At 35.6% G+C, this 25,146-nt stretch overlaps 2 protein-coding genes across 19 annotated transcripts in view; both read left to right on the top strand.

Annotated features, from left to right (window-relative positions):
* The first annotated feature begins 301 nt into the window (after positions 1-301).
* LOC113503616 (mortality factor 4-like protein 1) lies at positions 302-4,573 on the top strand. Its single transcript, XM_026885666.1, has 6 exons — positions 302-388; positions 512-629; positions 736-848; positions 1,236-1,316; positions 2,148-2,241; positions 3,957-4,573. Exons 1-6 carry the CDS (start codon positions 313-315, stop codon positions 4,528-4,530), a joined length of 1,056 nt encoding a protein of 351 aa, XP_026741467.1. The 5' UTR covers positions 302-312; the 3' UTR covers positions 4,531-4,573.
* A 9,730-nt stretch (positions 4,574-14,303) lies between these two features.
* LOC113503341 (tropomyosin-2) overlaps positions 14,304-25,146 on the top strand; it is a 31,837-nt gene continuing 20,994 nt past the window's right edge. For 3 of the 18 annotated variants that reach the window (XM_026885221.1, XM_026885225.1, XM_026885226.1), the window contains exons 1-3: positions 14,304-14,402; positions 18,709-18,862; positions 20,214-20,339. In XM_026885221.1, the coding sequence (XP_026741022.1) occupies positions 18,749-18,862; positions 20,214-20,339 (240 nt within the window). In that variant the 5' untranslated portion in view covers positions 14,304-14,402; positions 18,709-18,748. Of the gene's footprint in view, positions 14,403-18,708; positions 18,863-20,213; positions 20,340-21,784; positions 22,650-25,146 lie in introns of those variants that run through there. The other 15 variants (XM_026885220.1, XM_026885222.1, XM_026885224.1 and 12 more) reach the window with 11 other exon arrangements.

Here is a 25,146-nt window from a genome sequence, read left to right as displayed (position 1 = left end):
TACTACTACTGCCCTCTATCATATCTTTTGCTGAGTACATGTCATAGTTATCAATCCCATAGTCTAGATGGCGGTATATTGGACGAAGATTAAATGTCATAATCTTTTAGGCAATGTTTAGGCATTGTCATTGATATTGGGACGACAAACTTCAAGTTTAGTTAGAAAAACTTAATAAAATCTGTTTTGTTCTTAGTTTTGTTGTTGATCATGTTTAAGTCGCGTATATGGCCCACAATCGATAGAATCATAGAATAGACTATCATACCATAGAGCATAAAAACTAAACAAGCATTTATGGCTATTTTACAAATGTATAATCTATGGTTGCAAAGAAATAAAATAATAGTAAATAAAAATATGGCACCGAAGCTGAAGTTTGCTGATGGTAAATTTCAATAATATAGCTTTATTAATATAATAATCAGTTAAAAAAAGTTACAATAGTTGAGCATTACTTATATTAGCTCTTAATTTTTACTAATAATACTGACCGTCTTAATAATTACAGGTGAAAAAGTGTTGTGTTTTCATGGACCCCTGATTTACGAGGCAAAATGTCTCAAAAGTTCGGTTACGAAAGATAAGCATGTCCGATATCTCATCCATTACGCTGGTTGGAACAAGAAGTAAGTAAAGTCTTAGTTGTGAGACTTTTCTTTTGTGGAAACTACCATTAAATGTCATCGATATAACCTTTGAGTATTTAAATATTAATATATTTTAACGTTTCAGTTGGGATGAGTGGGTTCCCGAGAGTCGAGTCCTCAAATACAACGAAGCCAACGTGCAGAGACAGAAGGAGGTACAGAGGGCACACTCGGCACAACCGACGAAGACTAAAAAAAGTATGTAACAAAAGCATTTGCTAAGTTTTATGCGATATCTACACGAACCATTCTACATTTGTATGTTATCCTGCTTCGTTCAAATGAAATTAAACCTATAGTTTTATATGTTGACAGTACAGGTACTTTAAATTTAGATCAATCAATACTCATCTGCTATGAATGATATGGAATGAGTGTGCAATCAGCCATGTCTACCTATAACTTTCTGACTTTAACTTATTTAGGCATGTTATTCCATGTCCATAAAACCTGGGTAAGGAGTGTGCAAAAGTAACCAGACTGATGCCTAAATATTATCACAGAAAAAACCTTATTCTTAATTACTTTCAAACATTACATAGTTAGAAATAAATTTGTATTCAATATGTACCATAAATTTTTCAGCTCCTGCTAAAGGTAGGAAGTCAGAAGCAGCTGCGAGTGCCACCCCAGCTAGGGAAGAGTCCAGAGCATCAACGCCTGCTGGTAATATTAATTATATTAGTTATCATATGGTAGATCCATTATGATTGAATGTAACATCACATATTAAAAAAGACAATGATGACCGGACCTACCGGAATCCTCCCTCATCAAGAACAAAGGCAGCAAAACTCATATTACAAGTTGGCCTAGGTGTAAACAGTTTAATATTATGCCTATGCATGAGTAAAATTTAGTATACTATGAAGTAATATTAGTTTCTGTTTTAATCCTTTGCTAACTTTTTAAGACATCCTGTGAATTGGGTAAAGTTAATAAAGACAAAATGACCTTAAAATACAATGAAGCAATAAAAGAGGCTTGCCATCTCCAATATTGTTGTAATCATGGAAAGAAGTGGCCTCAAAATCATAGTCACACATTCTACTAACTTTTAACTATTATGTTAACTGCACAAAACTGCTAACTATTTTTGCATTACATAATTTTTACTCAGATTCTATAGCCCTTTTGTAAGAAAGAGAGAAGTTTTAATTGAATATGATGATTGAAACCACACTTAACTTAGTCGCTACTATTATACCATGAGATTGAAAATATATATTTGGAATCAAAGTTAAGATGAAGTTATACTCAATATTAAAAATAAAGTAGTAGAATTGAGAAAAGAATGATGAATGTGAAGGTATTCTTTTTGTGATATGTCTGCCGATCACTAATTTTGAACTCAACATAAGCCTCCCAAAGATGTCGTCTATTATCATACATTCCTGTTTTGGGAAAAATGTACAAAACCACAGCCAGCAGCTTTCTTTAGAATATAAATGTTTGGCCACTAAGACAAGTTAATGTTTAACTATTTATTTATTACAGGCAAAGAGCCAGAAGTGACTACTCCTGCACCAGCCAAGGCCACAAAGACTCAGAGCAAAGATACACCAGCCGACTCTGGCTCTGATCAACCCAAGTAAGTAATAGTTTTATTATAAATATTACTGCGGAAAATTACTACTAATAAAACAAAGAAATGTTGACTGTATGCCATGTTTTGACTATGTACAGGGTCCGGCACTCGAAGTGTAACCAACTTCAGACCGCTCGCGCAGCTGACGCATGCGCATTAGCTGTCTGTAAGTTACCTGAGTGACAGTTCAGAGTATTGTTTAAAAGCGCGCGAAAGCATTTTGCCGAGAGTGAACACGAAAAAAGAAATCAGTAATGGATTTCAAACGTAATAGTGTGATTGCATTGTATTTAGCTGGAAAATCACAACCAGCGATTGTTCGAGAGCTTAAACACCTTAAAGTGAATAAAGTTTTCGTTTATCGCACCATAACTCGTTACAATGATACTGGTAGCATCGCAAAACGTCATGGAGGTGGTCATCAAAAGACTGCAACGGCACGTGAGATGGTTCAGAAAGTGAAGAAGCGACTTGAGCGAAATCCCCGACGAAGTGCCAATCAAATGGCGAAAGAACTGAAAATATCTGACCGTAGCATCCGCCGCATACTGAAAAATGATCTCAAGGTCAAGCCATATAAGATCCAAAAGGCGCGAGATCTCACACTGAAGCAGCAACAAGTCAGACTTGAGAGAGCGAAGGAGTTGCTTCGCTTGGCCGAACGTGGTCAATTTCCGAACATTGTGTTTTCTGACGAGAAAATTTTTACATTTGATCAATTCGTAAACTCTTAAAACGATAGGGTTTACTTGACCGACCGTTCATACGAGAATTTGAGTCATCGATTTGCCACCAGGAGGCAGCAACCGCCACAGGTAATGGTTTGGGCCGCTGTAACCGTAGATGGGGGCTCTCCCATCGTTTTCATCGATCCTGGCGTCAAGGTAAATGCGCAATATTATCGGGAAAATATTCTGGAGGTTGCTTTGCAGCCGTGGGCAGACAAACATTTCGGTTACAGACCATGGACGTTTCAACAGGACTCGGCACCGTCTCATAAAGCTCGAGTGAACCAAGAATGGCTGAAAAACAATGTTCCGAACTTCTTAACGTCCACACAATGGCTCTCGAATTCACCAGACGCGAATCCGATGGATTATTCTCTTTGGGCCATTTTGGAGAGCAAGGTCCGAACTAAAAGATACTGCAGTCTTGAGGCGTTGAAAAAAGTCATTGTCCGCGAATGGGCCAAAATACCTGCAAGTCACATTCGGGCAGCTTGCGATTCGTTTTTGGACCGTCTCAAGGCCATAGTCAAGGCAAAAGGTGGTCATATCGAGCAAAAGTAAATTGTTTCTGAATTTTGTATTATTTTTACACATTTTATACTTTGAATTAAGTGAAAGTAATTTTCCAAACAGAATTTATGACCTTTTTAATTGGTTACACTTCGAGTGCCGAACCCTGTATAGTGTGTTAAAGAAGTAAATAACCAGTTTCTAAATAAATATTATATATCGAAAATGTTAACCCTTAATTAATTGGGTGTTTTTCTCAATCATACTAAAACTATTAATAAAAACGAGTATTTATTTGTAAATACGTGTTGTTTTGATATTGTTTTCCGTAAAGATGACCCAGCTTCGCGATAGATGGCGTTACTGGTAATGTTTATCATGGAGATACTATTCGATTTTCTGTAAATTATAAATAAAGGAAACCAGACTGGTGACGGATCTGTTGTAACATTTTAGTTAACATGAATATTATTTTTGTAGGAAGAAGCGAGGCCGGTTAGATCTGTCAATCGAATCTGAAGAGCAATATCTAGCTAAGATTGAAGTGAAGATTAAAATACCCGAGGAACTCAAAGTATGGCTCGTAGACGACTGGGACGTCATCACAAGGCAACAGAAACTCGCCATACTGCCTGCTAAGCTCACCGTGGCACAGATCGTCGACAACTACCTAGCCTTCAAGAAGTCGAGCAAGTCCCACAATCCGTCTAAGGAATCAGTATTAGTTGATATAACCGGAGGCATTAAAGAATACTTTAACTCAACGCTCGGGTCACAACTCCTATATAAGTTCGAGCGACCGCAGTACAGCGAGATTTTGCATGAATACCCAGACACGCCGATGTCTCAAATATACGGCTCCATACATTTATTAAGGCTTTTCGCTAAAATGGGCCCGATGCTTGCTTACACAGCATTAGACGAGAAGTCTTTACAACTCGTGTTGACCTACATACAAGATTTCCTAAAGTATATGGTCACCAATAGATCCACATTGTTTAATTTGCAAGACTACGGTAACGCGACGCCTGAATATCACAGGAAAATTCAATAGAATTATTTTAAGTTGACTGTTTGAATAAATGACTTTAATTATTTTTTTTTGTTTATGTTTTTTTAATGTCTGAATAATATATACTTTGCTTCATTATCTTATCTGATCATCTGTGACATTTATCTGTGTCATTCTTGTAACAGAAATTATTTCTGAGCCAGAACATAAATTGTGTTGAGAAATATGTTTTTAAACTTACTTTGCCTTTATTAAGATTGAGTTGGTGAACGTATATTATAGTTTTATTGCATACCAAGTAAATAATCACCTTCGTAAGCTTAAAACATTACATTTTAATTGGTACATGAGCGCCATACAAGACCAGTAGCGGCTTGCGGAGCGGGTGGTGAGTCAGCGCGGGAAAATCTTACTGCCAAGCATGGTTATATATCACAACAGTTTATAATATCGTTATGATGGTATCGTAATCACTAATTGATGTAAATGAACATTATTATTGTGGTATTTCTGGCCGCATGTGTATAATTAAGTTATTACAATATATTACGAAACAAAAAAAAAACTTATCAGATTTATTTAATATATTTAGAGAAACAATAAGATTGAGTAGGAAACTGCGTTAACGATATTCTAGTCAGATAAAGCACGTAACGTTGTCATAAAATCAGAATATCAGTCTTAAAACCAGGCATATCTATTTAAGATAAAAATACTTATCTATCTTAGTCATAGCTATGATTGGCAACTGGACGCGCCATGCTTAGTGACCATTCAAGTACAATAATATACTAAATTAGCTCTATAAAGCATTACAAGGTTTCAGAACATATGGCACTGCAGAATGCTAAATGTGTTACGTGTTATGATCTTAACAATACGCTTGAGTAAACAGGATACTATCAAGTAACTAATACCTAATATGGTATTGCAAATGTTAATTAAATGGCGCCTTGTGTTGTGTTGAATAAAGTTGATAAGCTATTATTATTGTCAGATAAGAATGACAATAAATTGAACCTTGTTTATCCGTTTTTTTCTCGTAACTTTTTCTGCTTCATTGGGGAAAATGTCTTTCTCATTGTAGATCATTGTCACTTTGATTCATTTAAAAAGTATTTGGGTGTGTGAGTTACTCGATACTTATATGATTTTTGACATTGCAATATTCTGGGGATGCAACCGGTTCCGCACATACACATTCACAAATGTACCGATCATTTTTACTATGTATGTAGGTAAGTAACAACGAAGTACATATATTTTTGAATAAATAATCGTAATTAAGTATTAAAAAACTTGTATGTACAGTGTGCATGCAAATACGACGCAATTACAAGGGTTGTTACTTTGATTAAAACGCAAATTGACAGCCGTTAACACTGAGTTCTTATGAAAACGTTATCAGGGTCTGCTAGTGCCATAAATGGCAGAAATTATGCCGTCGTGTCGGCAGCCGGGCGGAGGTCGCGTTGCGCGGCGCTGCGGCGGCAACACCATTAATTGTCACTTGCAACATTATGCATTGTCCAGACTACTGCACTTTTATAGGCCCTTTATCAATAACATTGCAAGGTTGGAAGAAATTAAAAAATGTGATTTTGTCTGGTCGATGTTTTAAATGTTTTCTGTTCTTCTACTCCACACAGATAATGATGTTTATAAGTTTTATATCTGTACCTATTGATTGCTGTCGTCTAACTGTAAGCGCTATGTAGAACCTACATATAGATAGCTTCATTTAATTTTGCACCTACCCAAAACTCTTACTAAGTACTAGCTGTCCCGGCGAACTATGTGCCGCCTAGAAGTTGATGTATTTTTTTGCAATTATTCCATACTTTAAAACCGTTTCAACCTTCCCTAGACTGCTGCCAAATCGGCTCAACCGTTCTCGAGTTTTAGCGAGTCTAACGAACAGCAATTCATTTTTATATATAAGAGAATACTCTAAGGAATAGAAAGGAGGAAAATCCTTTGCTAGGAAATCGAAAATCATGAACATTTACAATAGCCATCTAGTCCCTACATTATCGAAGACTCTACTAAGTACTCCTGCACTACGTACACCATACACGTTCTCAATAATTGTGGAGAGCGATGCCTGAGATTACATCAAGGCATGGATCAGCATCCGCGTTCTCGTATCATCACAATGCGATAATAGGCCCGGGATGCATGGAATTGTCTTCTCAGAAACCTATAGAATTCATCAGAGATCATCGCTTCAAGTAATATTCAGCTGTGGAGGTGTGACGGTGCGCTACACGATTCATAGCTTCGTCCCTCTTCAACAACCGCATTTATATCACTATAGATGTTGGCAAGTCCTCTATGGAGCAGAGTCACAAGGAACATATTGTATTAGTTACAAAACTAGTCTGCGCTTATAATTTTTTGCTAAAACTTTGACCTCATTTTGATCCGAAAAAGTATTGGGTCAAGGATGCTCTAAAAGCAGTTTGAAGAAAGCGAAAGTGTATGGATTTATGGACTGTTAATAACTTTAATAGATCAGTATGGTACCAGACTAAGCGCACCATTTCGTATTGCGTCTAATTTAATATTTTAAAGTGATGCTTTCAAAACTTGATTATTTTCTGAATCTCGTCACGAAATCAATTTGGATGACTGATGTTGGCCATAATGACTTGTGAGCCCGCTTGCTTTCCAAACACATGTTCTAGTACCTATAGTATGAAAATAAAATGTAAGCAAGTAGATAGTGTTATGATGAAACCGAGTTATTTCAGTCATGCGCCAGAACACCAGCCCGCGGACCAAAATAGTTTGAACGTTACCTACGTGTGAGATTCTTTATTGATGAACGTCGATTATGTACTAATGAGCTTGCAACTTGGCCGATGATAGCTCTTAGCTCTTGGACTTGATTTAAAGAGGTTATCATTGTGAGAAAAGTTTTTAAACTGGGCATACTGGCCGCGTTGAAGAATATTCGTGGTTTATTTTTGGTTGCTATCTAAAGATCTAGAAATCGGTCTTTAAAACCTTTCATTTATTCACTTGTAGGATAAAACTTTTAGCTACCAGTTCCATTTTTCTAGTTCTACAAGAATGTGAACACAGTGTGTAACAAATACAAAAATAAATATTTGAGGACATGAAAGAAAGCTTTCGTCAGCAAACGAACGTCACGAACACTTTAAATTCCGAATTCTTTGGTTTCGTAATCGAGATGTGGAAATTCGAAATACCAAGTCGATGTGTTCGAATTTTGAAACTCTTTCCGAAGTCACTTCCTATTGTGAGTCAAAATGGCTTCTCATTTACACTTCATATGTGTTATATGTAGTTATATTATGAATCACGGGGGTTTGGTCACAGTTTACTTTAATATGGTTTGGTTAACTGTTAATATGACTGTGACAGATGTGTGTCCAATGCCTATTTAGCTTGTGACGAATGATGTAAACATTTTTTTCTATCAAAAATCTTCAGAAGACTTTTTCTATACACATGTTTAAGTTGGAATGTCTATACACACTGTCCGTGCAATTCATTTCTTAATTCTTCTTCCATTTTGAGGCGATTACGACATTACTCGTCGCGGTCGTATCTTTCAGGCAAAAGGCGATCCATCCCGAGTGTGTCGTAAGAAATAAATGACATTTTTTATTAAAGGTAATATTGTAATCAATTTGACATCTTCGTGTGGACTCTTGCGAGATTCTTAAAATTACGGTAGCTAAATTAAATATTAATGAATCTTTGATATGATTTTATATTATTTTTATAGACATCAGGTAAAAATAAGGACTATTTTCTTGAGTCACTAGTGTTTTATTCAGAGGTAGATTCACAAATGTCAGTAGACGACAACTACTAAGTAATATTAAGAGGAAAGTAAATGGTAGGAAAATGAGGAAAGTGAAACACGTGAATGATCGACAATTCCGAAACTTAATTAACCTAATCATGTGAGACTATTGGTATCCAATCCAAGTTTAACATTATTGGGCAAAATGGAATATTTGCAAGACATTTTTGCATGCTGCTTCGATAAATTATGATTGTCTATCAATGAATATAGGTACAAATCTAAACATCTTTATTTTTGTATCTTGTATCTTTAGATGGACGGAAACCTCCTATAGCAAAATGGAATAAAATCATGTATCTACATAACAAGCAGACCTCTTAATTCCGTTAAGAAGTTGGGTCATGAAATTCCATTCCAATTTAGGGAAGATTGCCTCCAACTCAAGTCACTTGCGTGTGGTAAAGTTTAAACAGAATTCTTGATAAGTTAAACATATTGCATAATTAAACGCAAAATAAGTTTTCGATGAAATGGAATTGATGTATACAGATGTTCATGAGCAGTAGCTATAGTTGTAAAGAGGTCATACATAGAGATATACAGGTTTTATGTTTCCTTGTCACACACTGAGAGGTATATCGATTTAAGATTTTGCGCAGTTTTCGTTGGCATCCGGGTAATATATCCGTCTCTGTTTGCATATGGAACTTTGCACCGAGAGAGATTACTAAACGTTTTAAAAGTGCCTTTTTGAAAGCTTTTTGCTTTCGATTTTATTTCTCTGTTATCTCTGCGAGTAGGTCTTTGCTTTGCATAGAACTATTTGTTAGACGTAATTCTTCTTCCGAGATTAATGCAGTTAAGTCTCTTTTCGACACTGGCGACAATCCTACTTTCAGACTTCTTACCTTGGCGGTAAACTCTGTTCATAGTGGTCATATCAATTCGGTAGTTGAAACAGTTTCCAAGGAAGAAGAACCTTCTTAGCCCACAATTACATTTTAAGACAAGGCAAGGTCACCTTTTGCCCTCCGGTCCATTTTTGGTTGATTTCCATTAGCGTAATTGCATTTACATGTTAGGCTACAAGCAAAACTACCGGTACAGAAAAATATATGTTAAGTGTTAACCATTAAGACTATGGCTACTTATTGTCGACTTTGTATCTCTAAAATAATGTAACATTTTGGTATTGGGGTGATGGAGTTATAGACAGATTTCAATAGGTAGGTAATTTATTATTGGACCTAACTTGCAAATCCCTTGGGGGATCTCAGCTCATTTTTAAAGTGGGAATGTTGAGTTGTAAAAGGCGCTGCACTAGCAGTGTGTCGTAAGAAATCTGTTCCTCAAATTAAAAAAAAAAAAAAAAAATATTTTTCCCTAGCTGAGCGCAGAGCTTCAAAAGGCTAAATCGTTCTGCCTTCGACGAGATTGCATTTGTTTTTAATTCAGTTCTATTTAAGAAAACATAGAGTTGGTATAAAAGAGAAGAGTAGATATATAGAGTATGATATACCCAGGTATTTTATTTTTATGTTTTATGGCGTTAACTCTTACGGCCTGCAACCTAGACCCAGTAATACGTCGCCGGGTGTCGCATTGGCGAACATACAGTTTTTCTGCGCCAACTTACTCCTCGACGGTTACACGGATAGCCTAGTTACAAACAGGTTTACAATTCAATGAGCCATAAAACTTTAGATAAGAGGCGGTGAAGGATTATTGTTTCACACTGTAAGTACAAAATGCCTTTTAAAATGGGGCTATTGCGCCGGGGTTATTTGGGTGTCTGGCAATTTTGTTATCTAGACAACTTTATGTAGATTAAAGAAATATGTTTTTGGATTTTGGGTATTTCAATGTTACTGGATATTAAAGTCCTTTTCAAATTAATTCGTGACTACAGACTGGGCCACTTTACTGTAAGATATTATATATGGTAACGTTAATCGAAAATTACTCATATTTAGATAAAGAGAGGTAAGGTGTTTTGATTTTGATTAATTAGTGTCAATTGGGTTTTTCGATTAGTAAAAACCACGAAGAAGTAAAAAACAATACCTCAATTCAGTATACTGAATACTTAGAATTACTTAAAACTAAGTTAGTGATCTAATTTAAAGCATGATCCATTTTTTCGTCGAACACCGATGACGCCATGACGAGCAAATAAATTGCAATGGATTTTACAGTAACATCGATTCAAATTTTATACCAATATGACGTCAGAGCTGAGAATGTTATGTTAAACAGAAGGAAAGACTTGTCAGTTACAAAAAAAGTTTTTTTTAAAGTGATGCTATACAAACAGACATCTTAAAAGCTCTGCTTGTTTGTTTCCAATTACTTTTTACAGCACGAAAAAAAATGACAGCCGCAAGTAATTCTAACTTCAAACTGGCAAAGGGGTTCTTTATAAACACAATTTTCACAAAAAAAAACCGACTTCAAATTAGTTTCAGTATTGCGTTTTTTGTAAAACTTTGTAAGTGCCCTTGAACATTATTTTTTTTCGAAATAGTTTTTATAACCTTTGTAGTGAGTTCAGGCGTGATAATATGTTGTGTGATGGCGTAAACAATGCTTAGATATTCTATAGCAACAATTGCGGTTAATCTGCTGTTATTTATTGAAGAGTTCCCCCGATTTCTACAAGATCCCATCATCAGATATTGAAATGGTGATAATGGGACCACACGGGAAGCACAAGCTTTCAAATAAAAAAAGAATCATGAAAATCGGTTCACCCAATCGCAAGTTACGAGGTAACAAACATAAAAAAAAAACAGTCGAATTGAGAACCTCCTCCTTTTTTTGAAGTCGGTTAAAAATGGCAGATAGGTACATTGAAAACAAAATAATATCGTGAAAAAGGAAGAGGTTAGCCTAATGCTACTAAAATGCTCAAACTAATTCAGGCTATAATTGTATGAGATTACAGATAAGCCGTATGACCATATTCAAGGACAATTGTCGAGGTATTTGTGGTGCTGTGAACTATACAGACGTGTAACACTTATTTGTTGTCATTTGGGGCCAACTGTTTACATAAAATGGCACGCAGGCGTTGACTCATCGATACACGATGAATTATTTCGAAATTAATTATAATCATCGTCGTTTCTTCATAATTTACGTCAATAAAATAATCAAAATGGTTTTCGGTTCGCTTCAATTTTTAGATGGATTTAAAAGTATGGTTTTCAATGAGTAATATTGTTCATCGTATTGTCGGCGGCTGTTCTGTATATCTTAATTGTGGAATTTAAACAATACCTACCTATTTGATATGAATTCTAATTATGTTCCAAATACATAAGGAATTTAAGAATAATAATCGCGTAATGATGCAAACTGTTTTCACTGTCCTCGTGTAATATATTTAGAACAGCTTAATCCGCTCTAGGGAACATAAAAGCATTCGGTTCGAAGAGGCGTCCCTTCCAAAAGACACCAAAAAAATTGTCGAAATAAATATTTCTACCCCTACAACAGCAGCATCTGTTTCTCAAAGTCCATACTTAATCATAGGAAAATCAAAAGAATATCGCTAATATACGGCTATGACTATACTAACGTATCTTTCAATCCTAGGTACTACTATTATAAAGGCGAAAGTTTGTAAGTATGGATGTATGGATGTTTGTTACTCTTTCACGTAAAAACTACTGAATGGATTTGAATGAAACTTTACCACAATATAGCTTATACATCAGAATAACACATAGGCTACAATTTTTGAGGTTTCTAATGTGAGGTCGTAAAAAAATACACTTACATTGCAAACGCTGACTGAATCCTACAAGATAGATAGAGGGCAGATAGATAGATAGATAGAAGGCAGGTATAAATTATAACTTACATCTTCTAACCACGCGGACGAAGTCGCGGGCAACAGCTAGTTAATTAAATATTTTTCAAAATTCGTAGTAAGTACGTACCAAACGATACTTTTTTACAATGTCAGTTTAAATTAATTAAAAAAGAATCATTTATTTATAAAATGACGTCATCGCCCTCAATAATTCGGACCAAGGTATTGTTGTGGTTTCAATTGTTTTCCTGTCATAGGTACTCTCTGGGTTATATCAATGACACCATTATTTATTTTTGGCGCTCATAAAAATATTTATACAATATTATACATTCATATTTATGCTGTCTTAAATATTTTATATAGAAACGTCGTAAACGAATCAGGTATGTGCACGATTTGCGCGATATCTTTTAATTAAAAAGCTGATATGTAGGTCTACAGCTTGTACAAAAAAAATACTGAAATCGTTTGTTTTTCTAACTGTTTAAGTTTTGTGGTGGCCAATGTCAAATTTTAAATATGGCAGTTCACAAACTGATCAGGTAAGCTTTTGCGGTTGAATGAGGAAAACAGGGACGCCTTACCTATCTTCATAAATGTTGGTTGTACCTAGGTCAGTAATTACGTAGACAGGTATTTAGTTATTTGATTGGCGAGACACATACTTTTGTTGTCTGACAACATTTTACTTCTTTTCTCTTAAAGTCTAAATAGAAGCTGTCAATCTGAAAATGTTGCTTCTATAACTAACGAACCGAGGGATTATGCGGATATAAATATTTGCTATACCATGGACAAGGTGTTTTCATGTTATGAAATCACAGACACCTATCTATTATTTAAGTAAAGTAAAACTGTAGTTATAGAAAACGAGTAGTTGTATTAGAAGCAGCCATACATACTCCTCTTTTTCTGATGGAAAGTCATCAAATGACTTATCCCGCTTTGGGTTGAACGGAAGGGAGAGTCAGTCTTTTACTCACTAAAACCTACCAATTTTCTTCTCCTTGCCCTTTTGGTACTGCCCCTGGTACCCCTTTCAGACTGCCATAATCCCCCGAGCTTGGTGACATCTCTAAGATGTTAACCTCAAAACGTTTAAAAACCTATTCTGTAGGTACCTGGTACTAATTATTAATCTTCAGAACTTCAAAGACGACAAAGACGCTAAGAACAAATAGCAACAACCCACAATACAGTTCTCATAAGATTATGTCACTATTCAAATGGATAACTTGTTTAGCTATTCAATCAATGCGAGTATTACTAAATAAACTTTATTGTCTTAAATAGTAAACAAATTAGAATCAGCTATTGTAACCTTTTAAAATTCAGCGAGTATGAACTTAAGCGTATCCATGCAGATTTTTTTCAGAAGGCTGAAGTGTCTGGTTTGAATGCTGATGCAGTTGAAGCACCGTGATTATGTGTGATATCTCCCGACAAGCGGACTACGGACAGCAGCCTCTTATCCAACAACATCAACTTGGCTTTAGGAAATTGTAGTACGACCTATGACCTTTTTTTCTAAACCAAACTATTTCTTGTTGAATATTTTTTCCTTTTCTTTCGACTTAATTCTCAAAACATTTCGAAGCTCTCAAATAATATTATCGAGAAGTAATGACTTTATGCTTCCCACCAGATGACACTTTATTTATCAACATTTTGCATAACTTAATGAGAAAATCATTTCTATGCGTCTCTGACGTACGAATTTATGCAGAGCGTAGGAAACTTACTTAGAATCTAAATGATAATAGTCTACCTAAGTTCCTATAGCATGTTGATGTTGCTTCTCGGTAATCGTGAGTAGGTAAAATATTCTGGAGAAGAAGGCTGATGCTGGTAACCTTCTTTCATCCTATTAACCCTTAAACTTAAAATTCTGCTGTTCCACGTTCAGTTCCACCAATAGTGTTTGGATTAAAAAGAATAGAGACTACCTTATTTAAAAACGAAAGCTTGTCGATACAATATAAACAAACATATGTATGTTATGGTAACCTATATTAGGAGTTGATGTCCCAGTTACTCTAGCAATCAACCACTCTCGTATATTCTAGAAGAAATAGGACAAGCCTTAAAAAAAGCAAATTATTTATTGACAGTCCCCGTGATTGATTTCGGGTACGGCCTTGAGTGCATCCTTTAATTGATCTCTTTGTATATTGTGGAAGGCTTTTCCCCATGAGCTGTATTCTCGGAGCGGGGTGACCGGCGCCGCTCATCTCCTTTCGCGGCGGTAAGGCGACACCGCAACAACTCCCGCGGCTCTCGCCAGTCGCACCACAGCACGCGTCGACTCGACATGTAAGTACGACTACGCTCTGACAGTGCCCCATAGTGTTCAAGTGAAAAAAATATACAAGTGTTTTAAAAGCCAAGGTGCATTGATCTTTCCTCATCCTTTAATCGATTCTCGGTCCTGGTAAGTAGGGTAGGTACAGTGCTTATCGATCTCACGGTGGATTAATCGGTAATATTATAATGGTGTTCTTGAAGCTTGTATTTTTGCATTCGTATTATCTTGTGTTAAGATAAAATATATTATGTTAGTACTGAATACGGCATTGAGGAAATCTTATCTATAATTTAATCACATTTAAATTATAATTCTTCAGCCTAGCGTATTATTGCTTTTTAATTGTACATCGATACATCTCCTTAGATGCCAGCAGTTTTGTAATCTGGTCCCGTTTCTATTTTTGAATATCGCGGTGCTCGGTTTCATTTTCGTTGAGCCAATAGAAGCGGGCTACGCTGAAGTTTTCCCGCGCTTTTGGCAGTTTGCCAGTTACCAGCCAATGGCGTAGAAGCGCGGGATGTGGGGGCGGCGTATGCGCATGCTCGGCTACACGCGGGCTGTCAAACTATTAGCTCATCTATATTACTTTTCTATTTATATTCAGACATCCTATAAATTTGCAGCCAGTTGGTGCTCCACATTTTTTTTAGAAAAGGGAACATTTAATTATAGTTATTGTTGCAGAAAGTATTACCTTTGTAAAAAGTACGCATCCTTTATAAAAATAGTTCTGTTCTTAGCTTTAAATTAAATTATCAGGCCATTGCAATTGAATTTTTACATTTAAACTTTTTCCAAACAAGGCAAGCCACATTACAGTAAAGACAATTTCACAATAAACATCGAAACACTTGAAATACCGGAAAATTTACGTCTGCCTTTAGACTGTCGACTGTAAAGAAAGCCAAGGTCATGACGAATGGTAATTATCATCACCATAATTTGGAGATTGGGATAATTACCATTGTTAAATTTTAATTGATTGGTTCTTTGTCAAATATCGGGTGTCATCAGGAGAAACCACTAAGTTATTTGTGATACGGGGGTGGTATAAGTATTCTTAGGTTTCCTGAATTGAGTGATCTCGTTCACCATTCGTTCTTATTGCTGTACTACATCTGTTGCGGATATTTTGGTCTACACCTACCGAGTTGGCAATCTGTACGGAATTTGAACCGGTGTCAGATCGTTTAGATTATTTAGAACAAAAGCTTTCTTAGGTATTTAAGTGTACTCTTTAGCTTATTTTGAACCATGCCTACATCACGATTTACGGGCCATTAGGTATAAGGATACAAGTCCAGATTATTAGACGAATAGCTCTAGATATAATATTACACTTTACAGAAAGAATATTTCCAGACATTTTTCTGTATGACGAAACAGAATTCACAAAAGTTTTCTAATAAAAAGTTACAGAAACAACTTAACCTATCCGGTCTTCTGGACGTAAAACATATTCTTTCATGGTTTTTGGACTGGCGCCAAAATTGTTGTGACGTCATGACTTGATCTAAACAATAGCACATCTAACCTCTATACTTTTACATCGCATACAATGAGCTATATTTTATAATTGTTCAATGTTACCATAGACATGGTTAGCCATCTTTGACCATGGTCATTTGTAAGGCCTTTTGTTGTTGTTATTCTAAAAGCTTTTGTTATTGTAACACAGGATGCTAGATTTTTTCTTCTATCTTCGAACCTTGGACTCTGTGTGTGATTAATTAGAGAACTCAACTTATTAAATATATTTTTCTATAAATAACATAAAACATTTTTTGGGATATAGTTGTAGATTTATTTCCCAAGTTATTACTAGCCTGCGTCAACAGCGTACAACCAAGTGCCATTTCTCAATTCGACAAAGCGTTCATTGCTAAAGCCTGTTTGGAATGTGAACAACAAACATAAACAATATAATATTATACGACACTGATAATGTAGGAAACAAAATAAATGACTGTAACATCTCGAGAATGCAAATATGGCGGAATGCGTTTATTTGTTCAGCGCATGCGCGGCGAATGCATCGCGACAACATGTGTGTTGACAACAATAATGAAACACCTTTAAACTGTATTTTATAGACATTTGCATATTCATTAATATAAAATTATGCACATAAGTTGTTGGTACATATATAAATGTCAATTCCTTATTACAACATGCGAAAAAGTTTTACATGCAAGCGACAAAAAATCTCGTAATGTATCGCTCTTAATTATGACATCATCATATAGTAAAAGTAAATTTATAACGCTAATAGAATCGATCATTCAAAAGCTATTCTTCTAAAGTTTCAATAATAGAGTTAGAGATTACACAATGGTACAAACAATAGCTACTGTCTTATTAGATACATCTTTGTCAGCTTACGGATAACTGTTTTATGAAATTCTGACCATCGGACTCACGATTATTACTAAAGAATTTCATTAATGCCGTCTGGAGCGTGGTCCATTGACCGCGTTGACTGGTCCCTTAGTTTATCGCGAAAGGTGACTCATGCTCGCAAAGTCGCAAATGCTTTTCTTTTGAATCACACACGGTAAAGGATTTAAGAGGGTCCTTAGGTGTGTGAATATGAGTAACAGAGAACCTGATTGTGCTATAGGGTTAAGATGTGCCATTGTCTTTATCGAGAAAATGTATAATTAAGATGACATGACATCTATTGACCAACCAGTTGATAAAAACGAAGAAAATATATTATTTTCTGCATTTAAGTATATTTTAAGTTATATTATGTTTTATAAACCATGGCTTTATTACAAAGTGCGATAACAAAAAAAAAAAACAATTTGATTTAATTCTCCAAAATTTCGAATGGTAAAATATAGATCAATTAGATTGAAAAGACACCACGTGACTTTAGGGTATTAGAAACGATAAAGAATAAAAATTTAAGAACATGTCACGTACAACACGCACATGTCATCGTTGTATCCATTATTTTAGTAGAACATACATACGTCTAGTTGAATCCTAATTATCACTTTAATAGAATTGCTATGTAAGGAGAACGATGACCCGCTAATAATGATTAGGACGTGGGCAATACCATTGACATAGCGTACTTTTTGTATTAACCTTTTTTTGGATATAGACCGTTTTTGTCGTGCTCCGAGTTCAAATTAGGACCCAAAATCCCTCTTTTAGGTCGTAAAATGATCAGGCAGTAACTAGAATGTTAACTGTTTTGGATGATGGTAACGAAAACTTTATGAAAAAAGGCTTATATTTTGTCACGTTCTTTAGTAGGAAGATGATACAATGTTTTTACATTTTAGAATGGAATATTAACGTGATGGAATTCATAGCATACAAAAATCTGAATTCATTTAACTAGCAGGGACTTCTATATAGCTTCATCCTATTAGGTATCTTATGATGTCAATACGAAAAGTTATTGTTGAGACAATGTATTGATTGAGTCTTGAGTGACGTCAACGTCATCAACACGTTTGTTGCAGCCATCTTCGTTTAATTGGTATGAAACATTACGGTTCAATCGGTTGCTGTAACTGGTGTTATAACTAGAGGTTCTTAACCTTTGTCAGACTGTAATTACCAGTAAAAAGTTAATTACTTGCTGGTTGTTAGCTCATTCCGTTAATTACGTATTGGAAACATTTAACTTTACCGGAATAACTAGGTTTCTTTATCAATAAATGTTTAAGTGTTTGCCGGTTGCAATTTTATTATTTTTGGCATTTTTATCAATGCATGTTATGATGAAATGTCAGAACAGCCATGTATGAGGTACGGTTACTTGAAGTCATAGTTTCAGTGTAAATTGACCTAAATTTCTTTAACAAAAATTACATTAGTAAAATGAATTATCGGTTGGGTTTGATGGCTTGAATGGTATGCGTTGAAGGGTTGACTGTACACCATGAGTAAATCAAAACTAGCCCATATGTAGGTACTTGAAAGATCAATGCACCCTCGGTTCCATAAATAGCTGGCGCGGTTTCACAAACTTCTTGACTGTACTCCACCTTAACTTATTACCTTTTCGTTCTTTTTTAATTTTCGATGAGATACAAGGCAAGCAGGTTAAATGAGTTATTGGTGATTTTGCGTTACTATGAAGGTTGACCTACAATATTTTATATGCACCTTGCTGTTTTGTACCTTGTTTGAAATATAAAAAAAACAGTTCAGGTTGAATGTAGTACAAGATCGATTGTGCTCAAAGCCTTAGCTGTTATTACAGTCAGAGAATGAAGACGTGGCCGATAGTCAAAACAATCCATGTTTGTTTACCGACCAAACAATGCTAACAGTAAAATTTTTCAACAGCTTTTGCATCTAGAGGAGTAAACAAACAGAAACCGCCAAAATGGACGCGATCAAAAAGAAGATGCAGGCGATGAAGCTGGAGAAGGACAACGCGCTTGACCGCGCCGCCATGTGCGAGCAGCAGGCCAAGGACGCCAACCTCCGCGCCGAGAAGGTACGACACACTAGTGACACGACACACTTCACCGTTTATGGATAAAGGGCATCGAGTAACGTGTGCACATTGCTTTATTACTCACCATAATATGGTCGCCATTTCGCCAACTCGAGAACTCGCCACTATTCGATTATTGCTACAACTCTACCACCTTGTTACGTCACTGGCATTCGATATTTAAAAAACAAAGATCGGAGTATGTTCTCATTTGAAACTGGAATGTTGAATTGGTATTCGAAAGATGAAATCGATTTGAATTTGTTGCAGCTTTTGACATTTGCTAATTAATAAAAGCTACTTTAGATTACTTGTTTGTAACATTGACATTATTGATACTTTATGCAATGGTAGTATTTGAATATTTTAAAATAAATTTAGTAAAAATATTGTACAAAATTAAAGGAAAATTATTTTTTTGTTGCAAAATGTACAGATGCTCTTTGTTTCCACAACTGTTATGTAGGCCGCTGAACTCTATATAAAAATATTATTTTATTATAACGTTGCGTTGGTATTAAATTACAACTGATATCTAATTACAAAAGGCACGATTGTTATTCTGATTCATAGCCCAGACGTATCAATCCATCATACAAAATCTTTCGAATTACTACAACACTTTTAATTAACACAAAAATTTAAATTCGATTTATTACAGCCAAAACAGCTGTAAAGAGTAAATAACTGAACAAAGTATTATACAATAATAAATAAACAAAATACAAGGTTACATGGCCAGTTACATTTTAATTTCAAAAATATTTACAGGCTGTATAGGTATTACCTTTGCTTTTCATTTTGCCGTGACAGTAAAACCTTGACCACGGCCGTGTCAGGGCTAAGGACGCCAACCTCTGACAACTTAGATATACATACTTACCTAGGTACGTAGTACGTACATAGGTATAGTATGGCAGACACATAACCTATGTACTATATAATGTAGGTGCTTGTGAGATCTCGTGATATGTATAGGCTCACACGATTTAAACGTGAGAAAATGATATGTTTATTTTGTATAATCAATGTAAATAATAAGTTCAGGAATTAATAATATTGTGTAAAGAATTTCTCACGGCTGAAACCATATTGAGCGACAAATATTTCTACAAGCCGTTTCTTGGATATTGCCTAGTGTTTTGGTCAAGCAGCTGTTTTTCTAAACTCCTTTGTACGATACTCTAATACTCTGATTACTAAGTAGGATAAAAGTATCAGGTTATTTACGCTTTTTTCCGAAGTCACATAATTATATAGTTTTTGAAAATCTAAATGCCCATAAAATAGGCGAGTTTCAGAATATATTTTTTAAGCAAATATTTAATTGATCCTTATTTGTATGGTGTAGGCCGAAGAGGAGGCGAGGCAGCTCCAGAAGAAGATCCAGACCATTGAGAATGACCTGGACCAGACCCAGGAGGCCCTCATGCAGGTCAACGCCAAGCTTGAGGAGAAGGAGAAGGCTCTGCAAAACGTGAGTACCATATTTTTATACCTACCAGCAATTGAGATAATAATTTGTCGGGTAATTAAATAAATGGATCTCTAAAGAGGAAATAAGCATAAAGTATGGTTACCAATGGGGTTAATAAAAGGATGATTGAAGTATAGAAATACCGAAAGTTGGAGTCCAATGGAGGTTTTAAAAAGCAGATTTTTTAATAAATAATATTTATTGAGAAGTTAATGCGCCGAGAAGATTGCCATGGAGAATGTTTGTGTATTATTTTTTGTTTCTGGTGTTAAATAAGTTTTTACAGGAGTTTACTGTACATAAGTGGAGAGGTACATAGCTACTTTTTAGGCTTCCATTAAATTAGAGGTACTGCAGAACAATGGATATTAAATATTAGGTACTTACTTACCTTTATACATTACATTTTATATAATTTAATTAGGCTATATAGAGCAACTCAAAATCTGTTGTCCGTAAACAATTGATGATTTCATCGTAAGTAATGATTCGCGAACAACAAAAATAGAATAAGATCGTGTCAATAATGTAATACTTCATCCATCGAGCCAAGAACCTTGGCGCATTGGCAGGTAGATGATACAAACAAATAGCAGACACGATGGACATGCCTATCTGTTGAATGTCGCTGATGAAATTAAAGACAGCGTATTATTAACTTAATTATTTGTCAATAATTAGTCAACACGCAAATATTTACAATGCAATTGTTTTTTTTTTAACATCCGAACAAAGATATTCTTTTGAGGCTGTCAAAACGAGTGTTCGAGCTAAATGTTTGCTAAATAAAAAAAAAATGGATAGAGGTTTGTCTTTTATTCTTCATTGCTTTTTAGTCGCATTTTAACATTTAGAGGATTGACATTTTTCACGGACAACTTATTTACACGAATTATCTACATTATGTTATCAGCAACACGTAGTAGATAACTAGTGCTGAGTTGTATAATCGATGATCTGTTAGTGATTTTGGTATCGTGACGATTTTTTTGGGAACTATGTTCTATTTTTTGAGAGAGTAAAGTAAACATTTACCTATAAGTAATGTGGTTCGCATAAGTATCAAAAAATTAAATTTTGCTAGTTACTATGTGGTTTAATAACGTCATACGTTTCAAAAAAACGTTTAATGTTGTGCAGTAAAATATCAGATGCCATGTGTACCGGAATCCCACGTTGTAAGGGGCTGCGCTCTGCGCGCACGAAGTTATTTTCAGCGCCCGACACCTAATATGGGCCCGCTGCCCGGTGTTTCAGTAAAAATAGACGCAGACTCACGCGGTACGTCAGCGCTCAGTTTCACAAATCTTGAGAATTTTCGTTAATTTGCGAAGAATTCGATATTTTAGAAGACATTATGTTGATCATCAAAGTTATAAGTAATCGATTTTAAATCAGCCATTGTTATTTTTTTTATAAGATAGTTATTGAAATTAGCGCAAAATAGAATTTCCTAAAATCTATAATAATTTAGAGAAGTACTTCAAAATAAAATAATACTTCAAAAGTATTCATAGCTCCCGCGTCTAATGATAAACAAATGCACATTGCTCGGTAGGTAAAACAGTGTAATGAAAACAAAAGATGGCAGCTGGTAAAGTGCGACTACAGCGCCACAGTGTAGTTTAGAGAGAAACAGTCAGTCAACATGGCCGCCGCCGCTGCGCGGCCGGACCGACCGCGGCGAGCGTAGTAATGTCCGCGTCCGCGCCCCACGCCCACGGGCGCACCCCCGTGCGGCGCAGGGGGCATCAACACCACCCGCGCCTGCGGGGCGACCGCGCGCCCGCCCCCAGCGCGCCCGGCTACACGGATCCGTCCAAACAAGTGACCTTAGATAGTCAAACAGACGATGTTGTGCCTTGTGTCAATAGTGTTAGTGAATCTCAAGAAGTGACAAGGACGAATAGTGACGATGCACTTTCGAATCGAAATACAAACGAGGACTATACGAATATTGATGATGAGATCGAATTCGATAGTAGAATTAAGGACCCAGAGTCGCTTGATACCTCAGACGAGGAATTTTCATTCCGAGAAGAGAGGTCGGCTGGAGACGGCGCTGAGTTCAGTGCGCCAGTCGCCTCGGACATATCAGATGATGACCCTGAGACGGCAGAGCTCGCCAAGCTCAGGTGTACCAGTGAGTGCACAGAGGTCCTAGCTGAAAGGGAAAACAGGCGGAGAAGAAGATGCGCCGACTATCCGGGTTTGGCGTTTGGCAGTTCTATATTTTCTTCTGACACTATGATGAAATTTTCCATCATAAAGAATGAGTTGCAGAATATCAAGAACACTGCATTAAAAAGGGTAATGTCCTATGTTATTAAAACATCTGTTCGGTTGTGTGAGTGTAGCAGGCGTGGGCCAAATGCGCACAGAACTATTTTTAATCGTGTACGGTTGGGAAAGCGTAGAATCTGCTCCACGAAGCGAGTCAGAAGCAGGCTCATCTCGCGCGTGGCGATCAGCTGAGCCGTTGACATTCCGTTTGACATGTTTACTTGGGAAACTACACGTGTCGCCGCTAGATGTCGTTGCTGTCGATAGGCGCACGTGGCCTGAACTGTCAGCCCTTGCCCTTATTTTTATAGATTATTTTCAATGCCTTTTCTATATGGACCAGACTCTTGTCTTTAAAATATTTGGTTTCTTAAATATTTAAAATTCTCTGCATGGCATATCGAATATTAGAGAAAATCATAATAATAGATAAGTACTGAACAAGATAAAGATTTTTAAAGGAATTTTATCTTCTATCGTTAATGAGAAAATAAGGGCTGACAATTAGTTAATGGACTTGTTCATTACTACTGTATTTATGTTAACGCGTATCTACATTCACATAATAATTCGTTCTTTCTATTCAACAATTTCCACTTTCTAAATTATTCATGAACAATACGTTCGCGATGGGCAATTGTAATTACAAGGCGTAAAGTTTCCGAGTGACAGTTAAACGGATTGTTTACATATAACTTGTCTTTAGATAATTATTATTATATGTACTGCAAAATGAGACTCCGATCATTTTTAAGAATCATAAGCAATATCACATTAAATTCATTTAAATCTAGACATTAATTATTGTGTAAAAGAACATTTGAAACCGCTTAACAATTAAAATTCCTTGACAGAATTATCAAAAAATAATAAAATACGCGTAAATGATTAGACATGATCCACAACTAATAAATATCAAAGATTCCTTAATGCAATACTACTTTAATGAAATAGAAAGTACATGAAACGCAAAGTAACATTATGCTGCGATTCTTTAATTGCTTTTATTCATGTAATTTTGGCAATTAATGTCTGATTACTAGTAGGCACGTGTTAGGTATTCGGTTTTGTATTTCGTGTGTTACAATTACCATCAAATCATAATAAGCCGTGTTTTTTTAATTGTACATTAAAGAACAGCCAATGGCATATTATGATATCAGTTATGCTGCTGTATTAACATTATGTGTAGGTGTGAAGCAAATGTTCTCATTAATTAGTTATCGGTTTTCGTGTGTGACTATATACGGCGTGTCTATAGGAATATAATTAAGGTTCGAGCGTACGTTGCGTACTGCCAATTGTTTTAAATTTGTCAATTAATCAACCATATGAGTTTTATTAACATCTTACGTAATTGAGAATTCCAACCAGTCAGCGTTTGTTTATTGTCTCATGATGTATATTTAATTGATATAGGCAGGCACCACTTCTGCTAAAAATATAAATGAAGTAACTGAGATAAACTAAAGCATAACAGTACGCTGCCCATTGCAGGCCCTTTTCTTGTCAATTTTTTCCCAAGTTCCATCATAGACTTTGCAAATGTAAAAAAGATAGGTGTTAAAGTATCAAAATATTTACGTGACTATATCCGAATAGTACTAAAAATGTGAGCAATCAAATGTTTGAGAATAATCTTGTAAACTATCATTACAATGCTTTAAATCCGGGCCTTGATAAAAATAGACTCGTCGATAAGAAAATAGCCTCAAGAGAAACTACATTCGTATAAAATGTTATTTTACTGTTCAATTCTACAATTCTCGTGTTCAGTACGCATTTGGCCAATTTCGTTCAGTTTCTTGCGTGTACTAGTCAGTCGTTTGATGTACGATTTACACCGATCTATTTAATTGCGTTTTATAGACTTTCTTTATCTCACGTCTGCTCAAAGGTTAAATTCCGAGTCCGTCTAATGAACATCCATGTTATTTGTCACTAAACTAGAAATAACTATGTAATAAGTTTTAATTTGATGGCAACATTTAAGCTATGGCATGGCAGTCGCTTCAATGTTTCCTTACCGTTATTCCGTTTCTTCTTATGATGACTAATCGAAACAGGTACCTACAAGAACTTTTTAAATGCAAGGAAAAATTGGACTACACTATTATTTGCTAGATATGCATTCATTGGTTTTGGTTGCGGTACCTATCAATTGTGAAATGCCCGCAACACAGTGGCAAAACAGTCTAGACTAAGCGATCCACTTCAGTGCAAGTGCAAATTAGTATTACATAAGACTATTTCGTCCATTTCGTTCTAAATTACCCAAATTCCTAGAAAGTAAAAAGTTTATACTGATATTAAACGTTAGAATTACGTTGACTTCCAGTTACTTATATAGACGTTAAACGTTATACGTAGTGGTTTCTTAGGTTTACGCGAATGTTAGACATTGAAATGAAACTACTTTTACGGATTTTTTCGCGGTTTAATTTTAGATTTTAGTTCCCGACGTTTCGAAAATATTTTACGTTTCTAAAATCTAAAATTAAACCGCGAAAAAATCCGTAAAAGT

The sequence above is a fragment of the Trichoplusia ni genome, chromosome 19 (genome assembly GCF_003590095.1).
Source record: "Trichoplusia ni isolate ovarian cell line Hi5 chromosome 19, tn1, whole genome shotgun sequence".
NCBI classification, from domain to species: Eukaryota; Metazoa; Arthropoda; class Insecta; order Lepidoptera; family Noctuidae; genus Trichoplusia; species Trichoplusia ni.
This window is presented reverse-complemented; position numbering and strand designations above follow the sequence as displayed.